Here is a 17,850-nt window from a genome sequence, read left to right as displayed (position 1 = left end):
ATGCCTTTAATTGTACTAATTCTTCAGTCACTTGCTGCTTTGTTTCCAATGCCACTGATGCCTTGATGATGTCACATCCATATGTTCAGCTTTTCAATTCTACGCAAACATCTCATGGGAATTTATCTTGAGAAGGAGGGGCTAATTAAATGGATTTTACTCATGGGAATGTGACATTTGTGCACTCTGCAGCTTTAGTCGCTAAATATACTCCAGAAGTGCTGTTGGGAGAAGGCTTCACACAATTCTTGGCAAGATGAAAAACAAAGAGATCAATATATAGCATATAAACTCTGTGTTGCCTTTCTTCTTTCTGGTTTGAATTTTGACCATTGAAAAATCCCTTCCATTATGCAACAATGCTGCTTATTTGAATTGGCAAAAATTTACAACTTCTGCTATCACATACTTTTCCGGAGTATGCTTTTTGTTTTATTTGTTGTTTTGATTCGGTTTTTGCTTTTTGCAGAATTTGCAGTGTTCTTTTATTTCTGTCTGTCCTCATTTTTTATTAAAGCTTGTATTTCTCACATAGCAATCTAACCTTCCCCTCCTGCTACCATTGTACATAGTCTTTCCCGCTGCCTGCTTCCATAACAGAAAATCATTCCTGTGGAATTTCCAAGGCTCAACTCTTGTTTACTATAAAATAGTATTTAACTGCCGTGTTTAGATATCCTACTAACTGAAAGAATGTAAAGATAGAAAGTAGAATAATATTCTCCAGCAATAACAAGTCATTACTGTTTTGTTGTCTACTGTCCCTTGTCTGTTACCCTTTTCTCTTCATTAGAAATTCCTGATATATATTGTGTTCTTCGGTTGCTGTTCGCAGTGTAGATTTCTTAAGCTGTTCTTTTTAAGAAGAAACTCAAGCATAAATCCAGGTCCAACTTTGTTGTTGTTGTTTTTTCTAAAGTTGTACTGCTCCCATCATGCAAACAATGAAACGATTTGGGCTTTTCTGTATGCTTGAAAAATCAATTCTGAAATTGATTAAAAAAGTTATATTTGGTGAAAATAATCTTGATAATTTCTTTCAAAGCATGAGGTTAAATAGTCACAGTGTTTCTCCCATTTGGCTCTGTTAGCTCATTTTTTACAGTTTACTCTTCAAATAAGAGATTTAGACTCATGAGTGGAATTATTTTGGGGCTCCAGTCTCATTTGACCTTATAAGAAGCAATCCACTAAAATAAAATATTATTTTACAAATGAGGACACAATTTGAGGTAAGTTCATAGCTAAGCCAAAATTATTTACAGTCCCTTGCACATTTAAAGTCTGAGAAATGGAGCATAACCATAATAGTAATAAATATTATGAAGTTTGTGTAACATTCAAACAGCTTCTTCAATCTTTTCCCCATTTTTTCAATATTGTAAATTTATTTATGTATTTGTTTATATCCTGCTCTTACTATTTTTACAAATAAGTCAAAGTGGCAGACATATCCTACACACCTTTCTCCTTTTATTTTTCCCACAACAATTCTGTGAGGTGAGTTGGGCTGAGAGACAGGAACTGGCCCAAGGCCACCCAGCTGGCTTTCGTGGCTAAGATGGCACTAGAACTCACAGTTTCCTGTTTTTTAGCCTGGTGCCTTAATCATTAGATCAAATTAGTTCTCATAACAGCAGCAAAGTAGACATAAAAAAGTAGCTTAAAATCAAACTCTTCTAACTTACAAAAAGAAACACAATCTCCTCAGTGTGTGTGGTTTGTGTGTATGATGAGAACAAGACAACTTTTTAAAAAATCTATTAGGTGTTCAAACTTATATTTGCACATAGAGTACCATATTTGGTGGTACTCTCCTTCCTCTCTTAAAGTTGTATGGAAAATGTTACGTGCCAAGGAGGCTGAACTAATAAAACAAAGGTGTTTTTAACGAAGATGCAGAAAAAGATGATAGTCAAATCTTCCAAGCAGCTATATATCTGAAAAGAGGCAAAAGGTATTTCTTACTCCTTTTCTTGGGTTTCTTATGCTTGGGTTTTTGCACTAGTAAATTTCACTTCCATTTCTGTATTTAAGAATATTTAAAAAAATGTCTGCATAATATCTGTTAATGACTGCTAACCAAGTCGTGTATTAATATCTTTATTTTTTATGATTTTTAAAGTCACTATGGATTTCAGTTAAAAGGATGTTGGAAATAACATTTCCAAGGTCAGCTGAATACTTTGCATCCCATTTAGGTTATGTAAACTTGATAAAAGGACCAAATAAAGTCTATCAGGCCAAATGGCAATTTTATAATCAATTCCATCTTTGAAGGCCAAGGAACTAGGACTAATTTTTAAGATGTGTGCAGCTGGAGTCATTCTGATTTTAGTAAACCATTTTGACAACCAACATCAAAAGCAAACCCTTGAATATGTGAAAATATGTTCAAGAAGAAGGCAGATTTTCTTCTTTGTTTGGTGGATTTTACAGCAGTGAGTTTCTCACACTTGAGGTGCTGGGATTTCCAAGTAGCATAACAGAGCAGAATTAGTGCTGTTGTGTCTCTGTTTCCGCCGTTTCTTCAATACCTGGCAAGGATCTATAATTAGAATCCAAGTAATAATTTATACATATTTGTTTTTTATCAAATTGCATGAACTATCTTATATTTTAACCTACTACATCCTCTTTCAGATCAAGACACGTCTTTACTGTTTATAATGAAGCCGAAGTTTGTTTAAATTAAATAACACCCTATCGTGTCCTTTTTCCTCAGTATATTTTTTATTAATAACTGCCCAGTTCTTGTAAACATCCTTCATGTGTGTCATAAAAGGTTTATTTTTAAGTAAGAGATTTAAGCCAAAGTGGAAAAATAGATTAGAAACAAAACATTTATATGAGTCAATAGAAAAACAGTTATATTTGACAATATGGAAAACTGACATAAATCTTGCCTAAAAGCAGTACTCTACAACAGTATATACAGTATGGCTTTACTATGAGGACAGAAATATACCCATACCAATTGATTGTGAAGATGAAGAAAGCAAGACAAAGACTATACCATAGGCTACACAATTACAGAGCATTCCATCAATCAGCAGTCCATATTCAAATTAGACAAACTAATGTAAATAAGTCAGCTTATTTAGGGTGAGTACATAGAATAATATAGGATAATAGGGACCTCGGAGGTCTTCTAATCCAACCCTCTGGGGACCATACCATTTCAGACAAATGGTTGTCCAGTCTCTTTTTGAAACCCTCCAGTGATGGAGCATGCACAGTTTCATTGCTTCAGTTCCAGCAGCTGCCCCAGGAACCCCCCAGTCCCAACCCTCGGCGAAACTCACTTCAGAGTCACCCTCAGAGTAGACACATATAATATATATATGCATGCATATATTATATGGCTTTTATAATTATATTTCCTTCAGAAAGAGAAAGGATGATGTCCCAAAGTCATCCAGCTAGCCGTTTGGTTGAAATTTAAAATTTGAATCTCCTCAGATCTGACCCAACACATAAGAGTCTACAAAACAGAAGAAAAGCAAGTGACAAAATGTGTGACAACTCCATCAATTAGGTATTTGCTTGTGTCATTGCAATTTAATATGAAAGGCCAGAGCTTGCATCATGATATCATAATACATATTTTGTCATTTAGCATCATTGTGATAATGAATAGATGCTCATGATACATCTTAAAGGCTAAATTATATCCATATGTATTTATTTTTACTTAGTTATTAGACTTAAATTGACATCTGGATGCAGAACTATAATAAGAAAAACAGGTCTCACAAATATAAGTTAGTTTCATTTAGCCTTTTTTAATCTCCCATTCATTTTTAGAAGGCATATACCACAGTAGTCTAGCAAAACACAAATACTCGCTGTTGGCAATTCTCTTCACATTTTGACAGCTGAACAGTATTGGCATTGGCGAGATTCAATGTTTAATATGGTTCCAAACTAAAGTAGTTCAACTTTGTGAAGAATTTAGGCATGCATATAAACTCTGGTATCCTAAGCCCTGTTCTATAGATATATCTACTATATGAGATAAAATGAGCCATAAACTTTCCTTACTTAAGATTGTGAGTCCTTATACAGAATTGCCTCTTTTATTATTCCCTATTGCTATAGCACAGTGGGATACAATTCCTACTATTTTGTGTATGTGTGTGTATACAAACATGCAGTGCTTTTTTTGTAAAAAAAAAAAAAAAAAAGGTGCCGGAACTCACACATGTCATACAACCTACCTTGCCTACCCTACAAGGTTCCATCCAAAAAAGGTGCCGGAACTCCATTCTGGGCGTTCTATGACAAAAAAAGCCCTGCATGTAAAATCCATAAAAAAAAAAAAAAATTAAGGCAACCTCATTTCAAGAAAACAAAACCAACCCTTGTACCAAAACAAGTCTATCCTCATCAACATTCAGATGATCTAAAGAAGCCCTCAAAAACACCTAGGAGATGCCCTTTGGATATCCAGAGTCAAGGTTTTCCACAAGAGAATGCACCATCTACGGCCTTTAGACGCTTAAAATTATTAAGTACGGTCATTGTAAGACATGATCTTGTTTCCAAATATTTATGTCTCCAGTTCCACTGGAAAAATTATTTTGAACTAAACCATAAGTCATGAAAATTCTTTATAAAAGTAATGGCAAAGTTGAGTTGAGGAAGAAAATGTAGCTTAACTATCTTTTATTCCCTTCCTCCAAAACAACTATTATTTCTGCAGCACACATGACAGTTTTTATACTTGCCTTCCCCCCTCTCCCAGCCCCTCCCCCCAGTAACAGCTTCACCCAGGCAATTTATATCTCAGAAAGGATATAGAAATAAAAGGTAAACATGTCCTGCCAGAGCAACTGTCTATTCTCCAAAGCATTGCATGTGACTTCCAATTAATAAAATTAAAAGCAAATAATTTAGTTTAGGAAAGGGAGCTAACAGTGCATAAATAAAAGAGTTCTAAATATGCTTAATATTAACTGATTTACATGCAAGCTATATTTATACAGACAATAATTCATCTATTTCTTGGGCTGTTTGGAGTATCCAGTTTTTTCTTCTGAATCATAGCTCCCAGATTTATTTGGAAAAAAGATTAAAATTGCTTATTTCCACATCCAACTCATGAAGATGTTTAAATATGTTTTTATTTTAGCATTTTTGTGGTTTGTGTTTCTCAGTGATTAATATGGATGTGTAATATTATGATTAATTTAATTATCTAATTAAAATCTTATTTATTGCATATTGATAATTGTTTCAAAGTACTTAAAATTTATCCGGTTAAAATTATATTCAAGAGTATTTCTTTTATTTTTTAAAATTATTCATAAAGAGAATATAAGCCACAGATCCTATTTGTTACTTAAAAAGAGATGGTTTCCCCAGACTATGAATGAATGGGAGCAAGGCATGTATTACATAAGTGAAAAGTACAGAAGATGCTGTTGAAAATAACAAATGGGAGGACTGGAGAATGGATGGAATCTGAGGGAACCAACAATGGTTTCTTGGAGAGAGAGATCATAGCCTCCCTCAGACCTGACAGAATTACCTTCTCCCTCAAAGAAGCACCATCCACGTGTTGTCTCCTGAGAGGCCTTGACAGCCAGGAGAGACATGTCCCTTTATGGATCTAAAATACAGGTGGCCATTCCTTAGAACACTGCCCATTTTATCAGTAGTAGCAGATTGAAACCCTTTTGGGGCAATCAAGGAGGACCATGTCCCAGTTAACTCCATCTATGCTAATACATTGCTACTGGTCTCCTTTACAGCAGTTATAAAAATTACCTTTTATTATATGGTTGTGTAGTTTGTCTTATGGAACTTCCAAGAGGTGACAGAGACCATGTAATGATATAATAATATTTCCAAAGAGGTGGAGTTGAAATTCTATGCCTTATTTCTTTGCATTTTTCAGAGAAGGATTTTAGAATAATAGTGGGATGGAATGTCCCTCAAAGGTATCTTCCATTCTAACTTGAATGGAGTTATAACACTTGGGGAGGAAGAGGAGGAATAAAAATCATATTGCTCAAATTTTGCCACAGATATTAGGAAGGGAATGTCAGGATCTGGGATGCTACAATACTAGCAAACCGTCTGAATTGCTATACTCCAAATTAGATATTTCTCATTTTTGTATAGATACAACATTTTTGCTGCAAGGTCAAATAGCTAAGCGATTTAAATACTTCTAATTATAGTCTGTTAGCATTCACATGAGGTTTGTGATCCATTCTGAAGATTTCCCAGGTATCATAAAATACTAGAAAAATGAAGTTTGAGGACTGAGAAGGAATTTAAAAAAAAACATGCATCGAATGTCAGTGTTTTACAAAACAAACCTGTGGGATTTCTTTTTTCATTCTAAAAACAGACTCATGTAAAGAAGCCGCTGGTTTTACCTCCAAAAATAGAATAAATTACCTCTACCAAAATTTATTTTAAAACTATAGCTCTCATTCTATTTTTCTTTAAGTTTCTTCTTGATCAAAGTGCAACCAATATAGTTATCAATTAAACACATGTCATTTCTAGGGCATGCCCCTGCACTCAGATGAAATCTTTAAAATACTCAGAGCAAGTGAGAGAATATGTGCCTACAAAGCAATGGTGGTTCCATTGTGTCTCTTTTAACTGTCATCCAGCTAACAATTGAGATAATCAGTTGTGTCTGCCTTTACCAGTAACATTTCTAATGTGCCAAGAGGGACACAGATCCATGATTATATATCCATTGTTCTCACAACAGGATAAATTATGCTTAGTGTTGTTTTGTTGCTTGTATGTAGGAAACACAAAGGTCAGTGGAATCTCCAGTTTTCGTCTAAGCAAGATTGCAGCAGAGTGGAATCATTCCTTCCCTTCAGTAACTGGGAAAAAACCTTAGGCTTGTCTCAGGAAAGCTTGCCTAACCTCTTTCCATGACAAAAAGTGTATGTCATTGAATACTATATATATATGGGGGCAGGGAAGCACTGTAAGTAGATCTTGGTAGCAAGTACATACTACCTAAAATCCCATTTATCAATAACCAGGTTATATATAGACAGAGGCTATAAAGCAGAGATGTCAAACACAAGGCCCGGGGCCCGGATGTGGCCCGTGAAATGGTTTCATGTGGCCTGCGAAGCCATCCTGGAAACAGTGAGGGAACGCCCCCTGCTGCCTTGGCCTTGGCCCAAGCCGGCCGGGAGCCAATGTACAATTTTGTGGTGGCCATCTATGCTGAAACGCATTCAGTCTTAGCTCCACAAGGCTGTCTAGAAACAGCGAGGAACCAGCCCCTGCCACATCAGCCCCGCCCCCTGGGTGCATGCTGGGGAGGTGTCACCCTTTGTGAGGAATGAAGAAATGGATCATCCCTTGGCGCTTGCCCCGGTCTCACCCCTTTCTGCCAGAGACCCTCAGATCTGTCCCACTCCTGCCCAGGCCCCCATAGGCACCCTTGATGCAAACGATGTAGAGCTGGCCATGTCCACCCAGTAGGCCACACCCATTCCATCCATGCTCACCCAGTAGGCGCACCCACCCTGGCCACACCCACCCAGCCCCCCGAGGGGAACCGCAATGCTTATGTAGCCCTCAATGAAATTGAGTTTGACACCCCTGCTATAAAGCTTCTAAATGTGCAGAATCCACATGCATAGACGTGATAGCATGCTCTCCCTTCAATCATTGGACATTCATTTCAGCATCTAGAACAAGAATAGTTTATGTAGGTTTCCCAATCTTATGGATGTTTTTAAGTTCATTTCAAATATTAAAATAAATGCCTATAAATTAGAGTCTTTGGGATCCATCTCTCTTCTAGTTATGCTTATTGATGATATAATGTCTTACAATTTATAATCTGGGTGATTGAGGGATTGGGGAATAGGAACTGGCCCTTTAATCTCATCTTCCCTTTACATATTCAGCACATATGCAGTCTTATTCTGTGAACAATAATAATGGTGTTCATCAGAAAAAGTGATCCAGAACTTAATGCCTTAGTGAATTTCTGGCTTACATTTTTCTCTGAGCTATTTAAAGCCCAAGCTCTGAAACAGTTTCCAGGATTCTATCATTTGTTTATTTTTTCCTTGAACACAGGAGAGTGCTTTCAAAAAGACAGAGGAAAAAGGAATAAATACCTAAAATAAAATAGCTTAGAGTATCAGTGTCATTAGCTAATCCAAAAACATAGTGATAACAAAAGCCTTGGCAAATGTTGTTCTTCCAGTCCTACTCCAACTCATTTATACCAAGCAATAGGCCTTTGTTCAAAAGATGGCTTCCGCTCAAACTATTTGCCAAACACAAACAATTCTCTAAGCAAGTCAACAGCCCATTTATTGACTGACACTAGATGCAAGAAAGGCATTTGAGCAATCTGCTAATAAAGCAGCAGAAATTTAATTTCTGGCTTTATTTTCTAGATACAACTCCACAGTTTTCTGGCTTTCTTTCAGAGAAGCGTGAAACAGTTCCATCCTCTGCCAGGCTTTTAAACTTTAACTCTTCTCAGATGTACTAATCTGTGTTCAGAATAGTTAGACAACCTGTTGCCTTTCAGTAGCCTCATATCTGTGGAGACTAACTACCTTAATACCTTCCAGGCTTCTAGTCCATCTTATCTCATTTTTAAAGATTCATTAAAAGAGAGATATAAGCTGATCTTTAACTTGTATGGTTCAATATTATCTACCTTCAATATGTTTAGGTCCACATACCTTGCTTTGAACTAACATCCCAAATTAGAAGCCAGATTCTGTCAACGTCTCCGGTGGGTATTAGGTTAGGGAAGATTGGTCTACAGTTATAATAGCAGTTGGTCAGAGTTCCAATCCTTAGCTAAAGAGAATGGATCTGGACAATGAACCTAGGACTTTTGTGTGCAAAGCATATGCTTTTCATTGTTTTCCATAGAGACAGATTAGTAATTTTAGCTAAGAGGCAGTTCCTTTGCAGCATTTTTATATAACAATGCAGATCTATAAAAATATTCTCCCTTTTAGGAATCTTCTGAATGTTTGCATTTCTTGACCCTGAACATTATCAGAAATCTGTGGGTCTTACTGATTCTAACCAGGGAGTCTGAGTGGACAGATAACACTGGTCATTCAACATGTTCTGAACCCATATGAAAAAATTATTCCCCATCCCAGTTCGAACAATTCATTTAAATGGAAAACAAGGCCAGTTGTGTCAGCACATCAATCAGTACAGCTGATTCGGCTGAGACCTGTTTTACATAATTCTCACAAACTTTAGCTCCTGTCATAACAAATAAATTTTCACCCTACAGATTTCTTGAGGTGTTTCATACACTGCTCCCAAGAAATTTCTGTAAAAAAGTTCTGAAACTCTGGGCTTCCCTCAATCCACAGTCACAGTCCAATATAGATTCTTCAAAGAGAGAATATTTGGGACAATGTGAACCTTCTCAAGAGCAGCTGTGCTGTAAAATGAATCATAATAAAAAGACCAGAACTCATCCAGGAAATAATAAAAGATTCCAGAAGAACTTCCAGGAATCTGTAGCACTCCCTTACTTTAGCTAAAGTCTGTGTGCATGAGAGAGGGTAAAAATGGGATAAATATTGGAGAGGAGCTAAACAGAGTTATTCTCCCAAAGAAGAACAGCAATGTTCATCTTAGTTTGTCAGAAAAGCACCAGGATGACACACCAGATTTTTGGAAGAGCATTCCTAGGACAAACCAAAGAAAAAACATTTCCAACCACATGACTGTCACAAGATTTAGTGAAAAACAGACAGTGTATAATAAGGTTCTAATACCAGCTGTCAAACATGAAAGTGGCATGTCATGCCTTGAGGGTGCGTTGCTGCCTCAGGGTTTGAATGACCTGAAATCATTGAAAGAAGCATGAATTCTGCTTTGTATCAGCGAATTGTACAGGAAATATCAGTCCACTTGACCTGAAACCAAAGGAAAAATGGATCATAATAGCAAGACAAAGGTCTCAACCCATACATACACATCTCTAAGAGAATAAGGTCAATACAGGTTTTTGGAATGGTCGACAACATTCAGATCTAAAGCCCAAAGAATGTTGTGACAGGACCTAAAACAAGGTGGATCATACTAGAAAAGACTGAAATGTTACTGAGCACTTCACCATGGAGGAAAAGACCAGAATTTCTATGCAGTTATATGAGAGACTAATCACAGTTGTGGGAAAAGCTTGCTTGTAGTTATTGCTCTTATAAGTTACTAAATCTAAAAAAAAAAAATCTTTTTTTCCACTTAGGCATGTTGGATTTGTTTACATTGTTTACAAAGTACAGGAAATGATAGCAGGACCTTTATCCTTAGTATTATTTAATCCCTCAGATTTCCTTTATAGGGCCCATAGGAAGTTCTGATGGCATTTAATAGCAAAGATATACAAAAAAACTCAGACAATGTGAAAGAGGGTAAATAATTTTTCCTAGAACTGTACGCAGAAATCCAGCATCCAGAAACTATTTTTTGTACGTTTGCTAAAGCTACCAGAACTGAATGGCAAGTTGATCACTAAATGACAAAGAGATTTGCAAAAAAAAAATCTGTTTTCATCTAGCGGTCATCCAGATTCTTAGCCGTGTCTGAAAGCACTAGGACTTAGACAGGAAAGTTACAAGAGCACTGTCTTATTTTTATATCCTTAGAGGAATACTATACTCAGAAAAGAACTAATGAAACTGGGATGAACTAAAATTATCTAGTAATCTGCAATGAGCCATAATCGCATATTCCAATCTAAATCTAATAAATGTCAGCTGCCAAGAGCTCTCCCAAAATAAACAGATGCCTTCAGATCTCCCAAAATAAACACTGACCATGTTTTATTTCATCTCAGCCATATCAGAAGGGTTTTACAATGTTTAAAAAGCTTTACATTCTTTTCAATTTAACTAAAATACTCAATTTCATTTCCTGTTTGTCTATAATAAGACTTAAATCTGTATTAAATTTACAGTATAGAAAATCCTGGATGGGGAAGGAAGGGAAGTGTGAAAAATTCCCTATTAATATGGCATTTCCCTGACAAAAAGTAATTTCAGGCAAACAATGTGATCGGAGCCCAGTCCTGTTATCAATGGAATGCTAAGACCTTTATTGACTCTATTTCAGAAATGAAATTACGGTGCCTACAGGGATATGTTTCAAACACAATAAAACCTGTCACTTTATGAATGAATTTTATTTTTTTCATTATAAACAAAAGGAGCGATGCAATTAGTATAGAGTGACTCAGCTGCCGAATTGACCGACACCCTGAGAGATTCCCTGCCATGTCTGGAGTTGTAAGGAAAGTGGATAAGAGACACTTCCTAACCAACTACAGCAGGCATCATTCCAAGTTGGGAAGCTAAAAATAACTGCCATGTTATTTAGACATGTACTTTTCATGTACAGTTTCTGGTCAGAACTTACAATCACTGAAATGCTATACACTTAATTAGTGGCTTCCTCCCCATCCCTTCCAAAAATCCCATTGTATTTCACTTACCGAATTTTGCTCCCATTTCTAAGGAAGCCAGCATTTGCAAAGACTGGAAGAAAGGTGGCTGTCTTGTCGTCTTCTCCAGATTAAATTCAACAACAAGGAGAAGATGACAGATCCCTGCTGTGGAAGCCACACTATGGCCACTTTATCCAGTCAGTGGGGTTGTTGTTGGAGTACTGCAAATGGGAAGACAAAAGGTTACCCTTAGTAAATATGTGATCACAAAAATAATAGGCACATCTGGTACTATTTTGTTGACATGTATGTAACATACCGTATATGCCGGCGTATAAGGCGACTTCCGCAAGCGCTAATATCGGCGCCAAAGACGGGGGTCGTCTTATATGCCGAGTCATCTTATACGCCGGAAATACTGGTAGTTTCCGGCGTATAAGACGACGTTCTAGGAATGCGGCTTGGCGACAAAGACGGGGGTCGTCTTATACGCCGGGTCGCCTTGTATGCCGGCATATACGGTATATAATATAAGGTAATAAAAATATTTTGAGTAGACTGAAGCAAAGCGAATCAAACATCACTGATAGTAACAAATAGTTATTTATGCTGCTGGTGTGCCCATTTTGTAAAGGTAACTCTATTTTTCTCCCACTAAGCCTTAACATTATTTATTGTAGTGCTTAAGGCATCAGGCTAGAAACCAGGAGGCTATGAGTTTTAGTCCCATCTTAGGAACAAAGCCAGCTGCATAACCTTGAGCCAGTCACTCCATCTTAGTCCTAGGATGCTGGCAAGAAAAAACCACTTCCAAAATTTTGTCAACAAAACTGCAGGGACTAGTCCATATAGTCACCAAGACTCAACAGTGACAGCCAAAAGAAAAAAGACAGGAAAACTCCTTGGCAAAACTCTAGCCCAGATTTGCCTTTTGTAGAGATAAGTAGAGTTTCACCATCAAGATGCAAATGGCAACTTTTTCTAATCCAATGCCTTTACCCAGATATGTTTTGGTTGCCTTGGCTGGGAAGTTGGATTCATTTGGAGGGTTACACTGCAAAAATGGCACTACAAGAATGACCCCATTTGTATTAGTCATCTGTCCTATAATTTGACAAAGACAAGCTTGTTTGTTTCCATTCACCAATGCCTGACCCTAAACTAGTCTTCTATTTGGCTTTTCTACTATCATCTACCCTTCTCTAAAATCTGTTTTTAGAAAATCTACACATCAAGGGTTTTATTGGTATGTTGCCATTTCTATTTGTGATTTCAGAAACAAGTCTGTAATGAGTTTGAACAGTCCTTGCCTCTCATTGCTGTCTGCTTTTTTAAAGATCCATTTTGTCAAGTCCGTAGACGTTGTAAAGCTCTTTTTGTTTCAACTACTTTAATAACTTCACTAGTGAGAAATGTCAAGCACCATGGCATATTTAATATTTTTGAACATAGTGAAGCTAATGATATTTTACAAAATGAACAAAATCATACTATATTCCTATATTCAGTTAGAGCATACGGTTGATTTGTACATGATGCCAGCTGTTTCCTTAGGATCATTAATCTGAGATTACTTGGTGACTTTTCATCAGCTATGAACCCTTCAGAATTGCCTTGTTGAATTGGATCTTGGAGCATTGTTTTTTTTTTCATTGGATCCAGCCTTTCTTATTGGGTCATATTTAGAAAGTGATTCTGGGGTACAGCTGTTTTTAACCTATGAGATTAATCTGAGGAGTGGATTAAACTTAAAGCTGTAGAATTTGCATAGTCCAATTCGGCCATCAATTCAAACTCTTTGTCCAATCCAAAAATCCAAATTAAGACATTGCAGACATATGTTGGTCTAATATCTACTTGAATGCAACCAGTGCAGTTGGGAACATTAAAAAAATGAGAAGGGACAGGGAGCAGAATGGAGCTTATGGAATCCTGCACTCCATTTTCTTTCAGCTTCACTTGCAGTGGCCCTACTTGGTAAAATGAATAAACAGTCCATTAATAATGAGTTCACCATGTTTTATAGATGTAAAAGTAATACGCTAAAGAGAATCCCATTGTATTAAAAATCTAAAACAATATTCCAGAACAGCCTCTTTGGATCCTTCAATACAATAACATTAGTTTTTTTTACTATTATTATTATCAAAATATGTGCATTGGAAGCATATTTTTCTCCACCAAGGAGAAACAAGACAAAGATCTTTTTTCATCACATGCATGCTTAATATGATGGGATTTATTGCGGTATATGAGGTGATGAATTTAAATGATTAGACCCATTCATAACAATTCCCAGGAGTGTCTGTTATTTCCCCATAAGAGGTGGTTTGCCTCTAACAAGGCTGTCTGGTAGGTGTGACTCATGGACTTAGAAGAGCTCTCCCCAAGAGAGAGACATTCAAAAACATATTTCTATCACTAAACTTTTGACTTAATTATTGCATTGATACTGATTCTGAATTAGATTTTAAATGTATTGATTTTACTGTTGTGTTTTAAATTATGTGTATTTCTTGGTTTTGTTTTTAACTCTGTTGGAGATACCTGAATGTGAGAAAGTTAGAGAAGTTTATTCTTCAGGTTTATTCTTAGCTAATTAGTCCTTATATGAAATATTAAATTTCTTATTGCAGCATACTAATTTCCACAGAGAACTAATATTAAAATTGGTCTTATTTAAAAAAACATTTCAGCTTCTAAAATCATAAAATTTACATTACCATGCATCTTTCATGACACTTGTATAAAAGAACAACAGTTCAATTTCATAGTGAGTAATGAAACACCAGATTCATTAAAATATTATTCTAATTAATTATGTACAAAAAATCTGGGCTTTCTGTAAAACCTTGTCATCCAAGATAATCAGCTTCATTGTTGTTCTGCTGCAATTTTTTTTACCTGTAATTATAGCAGTGTAGATTTTTACTACATATATTCAAATAATGCAAAATATGATGACATTGTTAAGCAAATGTTGATCACAATATAGTTCTAGTATCACAGAGATGAAATCGACCTCACAGATCATCTAGTCATAACTCTGTTCAGTGCAGATCTCCTAAAACATTTTGGATACATGAATTTCCATCCTATCCAGAAGAGCCCATGGTTGGCTCCTGGCCAATTAATGGAAAGTAGAGGAACAACATACTGGCAAAAATCCAGAGTAACTACAGACATTAAAGTACCGTTTGAGGAATTTTCTACCAAATATGATATAATCCAAACCAGTTATTCTGCCAGAGCACCAGAGCGGCATCTAGTGTATTGTTGTAGTGTTGTTAAAGTGAATCATTCTATTTGAGCATGTACTTTTCTGCTTACCATTTTGTGATATCTGTTGCAGGAGTGATCCGTGAGAGTTATCTCAAAGGGCATGATCAGTTGGTGCCTGTCACCCTCCTGGCTATAGCAGTCATTCTTGCCTTTGTCATGGGAGCTGTCTTCTCGGGGATCATAGTGTACTGCATCTGTGACCATCGGCGTCGAGATGTGACCATTGTGCAGAGGAAGGAGAAGGAGCTGGTCCAATCTCGTCGAGGCTCAATGAACAGTGTCACCAAGCTCAGTGGTCTCTTTGGAGACACTCAGTCCAAAGAGCCAAAGCCTGAAGCCATTCTCACCCCTCTCATGCACAACGGTAAGCTTGCTACTCCGGGAAGCACAGCCAAGATGCTCATCAAAGCTGACCAACATCATCTGGACTTGGCTGCTCTACCTACTCCAGAGTCCACCCCAACACTTCAGCAGAAGAGGAAGCCAAGCCGTGGCAGCAGAGACTGGGAGAGAAACCAGAATCTCATCAACGCCTGCACAAAAGATATTCCCCCTATGGCATCACCGGTGATTCCTACAGACCTTCCTCTCAGGGCTTCCCCCAGTCACATCCCAAGCATTGTAGTCCTGCCTATTTCTCAGCAAAGCTATCAGCATGAATATGTTGATCAGCCTAAAATGAGCGATGTGGCACAGATGGCCATGGAGGACCAAAATGCTACTCTCGAGTACAAAACCATAAAAGAGCATCTCAGTGGCAAAAGCCCAAACCACGGGGTGAATCTTGTGGAAAACTTGGATAGTATGCCACCAAAAGTCCCCCAGAGGGAAGCTTCTCTTGGTCCCCCTGGGTCCTCTCTTGCTCAGAGCAGTCTGGGAAAGCGACTGGAGATGCATTCCTCTGCTTATAACGTGGACTACAAGAGAAACTACCCCACGAACTCGCTTACGAGAAATCACCAAACATCAACACTCAAAAGAAATAACACTAATTCTTCTAATTCCTCCCATCTTTCAAGAAATCAGAGTTTTGGCAGGGGAGACAACCCTCCTCCTGCCCCACAAAGAGTGGACTCCATACAAGTCCATGCTACTCAGGGTCAGACTGTGACTGTTTCTAGGCAGCCCAGTCTCACCACATACAACTCGCTGACAAGATCAGGGTTGAAACGCACACCATCGTTAAAACCAGATGTACCCCCCAAGCCCTCCTTTTCCCCTCTTTCAGCATCCATGAAGCCTAATGATGCATGTACATAATCACCGTGGGGTGGGGGGGGACAGCTGTGTATCATGGAATATCCTTAAAAACCAGGATTCAGCAATGGCAATGCTAGTTTCAACTGACCAAGAAACTGCAAAGCTGAAGAACATTCTGCTCTGGGAAAAAGTGGAATATTTTTAAGGAATTGGGCCATACAGTCTATGGTTTGCAACTGTAGGACCCACCCCCACAATACAACAGCTCTTCATTCAAAAGACTAATTGCAAACATTGAGCCAAAAGCACACACACACGAAAGATGACTGTGATCCTTCACTTTTAACTGCACAGAACATCCTAGAACTGGGAAATGAGTGCTTTGAAAGCAAAAAATGACCTGAGAAAGGAATAACTCACAAAAAGACAAAAGGAACCCATTGTTTAAGCTAACTCTTACTGAACCATGACAGACTCTTACTGTATGCAGGTACTGTGAAAGCCCATCAGTGTTACAGCCTTTTGATTATAGCAGATTTGCCATGTTGGGCAAGAACAACTCTGTCATAGGTTATTGCTACTCTTCTCTCTTAATGAATAACATGTGACTGTTAACGCAAGTAATTATGATTATTTATTGTTCATCTTTTTTGTCTTTTTTTAAATCCTAAGGAAATCACTTATGCCTACCATCATATGAGCAACTCTTTCCAGAAGGAAAAACAAAATACATTGAAAATTATGCCTATTTAACGAGAAACCCCATTAACTAGAGTAATTAAAACTCCTTTTATTTTTTCCAATAAATTCACTGAGTTAAATAAGTCGGTGATGGAATTCTGAACTTTTCTGTTTGAACTCCTTGGTCTTGTATGGAAAGCTAACTAGAGGGAAATGCTTACTTCAGTGTCAGTCCATTCTGCAGGCTGGCTTCCAACTTTTAAGGTCAGGTTGCAGACCAAGGAAGAAACCTCCCACTGTGCCATTTTTCCCTAAAGTTTTTTTCTTCCTAAAATACTAATGTCTTACAAAATAAACTCTTTGAACGCTCCACTTCCAGGCCTCGCTGTCATGAACACAATTTTTGTCAGTAGTTGATCCTTTCTGTGAAGGCACCCACTCGATCTCTGCCATCTCATTTCATCCTTGCATGGGAGATGGCAAACCGACAAACAAAAATGCACAGTGCATTTTTCATCCGCACACTGGTTTCCCCCCAGGCATAGTTTTCAGTTCTATCACACTGAGTTTGTTTTGATGAGAATACATCTGTTTTTTCCCCACATGTAAATTTGTGCCTTACACCTTCAGTTGTGTATATTTGTGAACTATAGTATGTACAATCGTTTCCCTTCTCCTTCAAATAAATCAGATATTTATTTATCTCTACCCTTTCTTATTCCCCTAGGATAAGGATCTACCAAATTTGGCAACTTTAAGTCTTGGACTTCAACTCCCATGCTGGGAATTAAAATCCATAAGTCTTAAAGTTGCCGAGTATAGAGAGCCCTGCCCTAAAGAACTGGAGGATCGACAGTTTCACATTTTGGTTTGCAGAATTAACAGCCCTCTGATCCGCAAGAAGACAAGGCTTGGTGACAATATCTGTTGCTTTGATGTAAATCCCAATCATGCTCCTTTTGGCCTTCATACTACTTTTGTGCTATCCTGGCAGTTTAGATACTGTTTGGTGATAGCATATCCATCTACCTGGATATTTTGGTATCACTTCTGTATGGAAACCATCCTTTCTCATTGCCAGTAATGTGATGTATCACCAAAGTCAAGCACTGTGTACTGTTGACATTCTGGCCCAAAACAATCCAGGCCTAAGACTGTATAGCCTATAGAATAAAATGGAAAAAAACATAAAGCAGGCTGGCTCCTGCTGGTTCTCAGTGGGAAAGCAAACCCAGTTAATTGTTACAACC

General features: G+C 37.5%; 1 protein-coding gene across 9 annotated transcripts in view; it reads left to right on the top strand.

The window, feature by feature from the left end:
- SEMA6A (semaphorin 6A) overlaps window positions 1–17,304 on the top strand; it is a 173,904-nt gene extending 156,600 nt beyond the window's left edge. For 6 of the 9 annotated variants that reach the window (XM_039366991.1, XM_039366998.1, XM_039366992.1 and 3 more), the window contains one exon: window positions 14,790–15,979. In XM_039366991.1, the coding sequence (XP_039222925.1) occupies window positions 14,790–15,979 (1,190 nt within the window). Of the gene's footprint in view, window positions 1–14,789 lie in introns of all 9 variants that reach the window. The other 3 variants (XM_039366997.1, XM_039366999.1, XM_039366996.1) reach the window with 1 other exon arrangement.
- The last annotated feature ends 546 nt before the right edge of the window (window positions 17,305–17,850 follow it).

Source organism: Crotalus tigris, unplaced genomic scaffold (genome assembly GCF_016545835.1).
Source record: "Crotalus tigris isolate CLP2741 ecotype Arizona unplaced genomic scaffold, ASM1654583v1 scf7180000020518.712944, whole genome shotgun sequence".
In the NCBI taxonomy this organism is placed as follows: Eukaryota; Metazoa; Chordata; class Lepidosauria; order Squamata; family Viperidae; genus Crotalus; species Crotalus tigris.
This window is presented reverse-complemented; position numbering and strand designations above follow the sequence as displayed.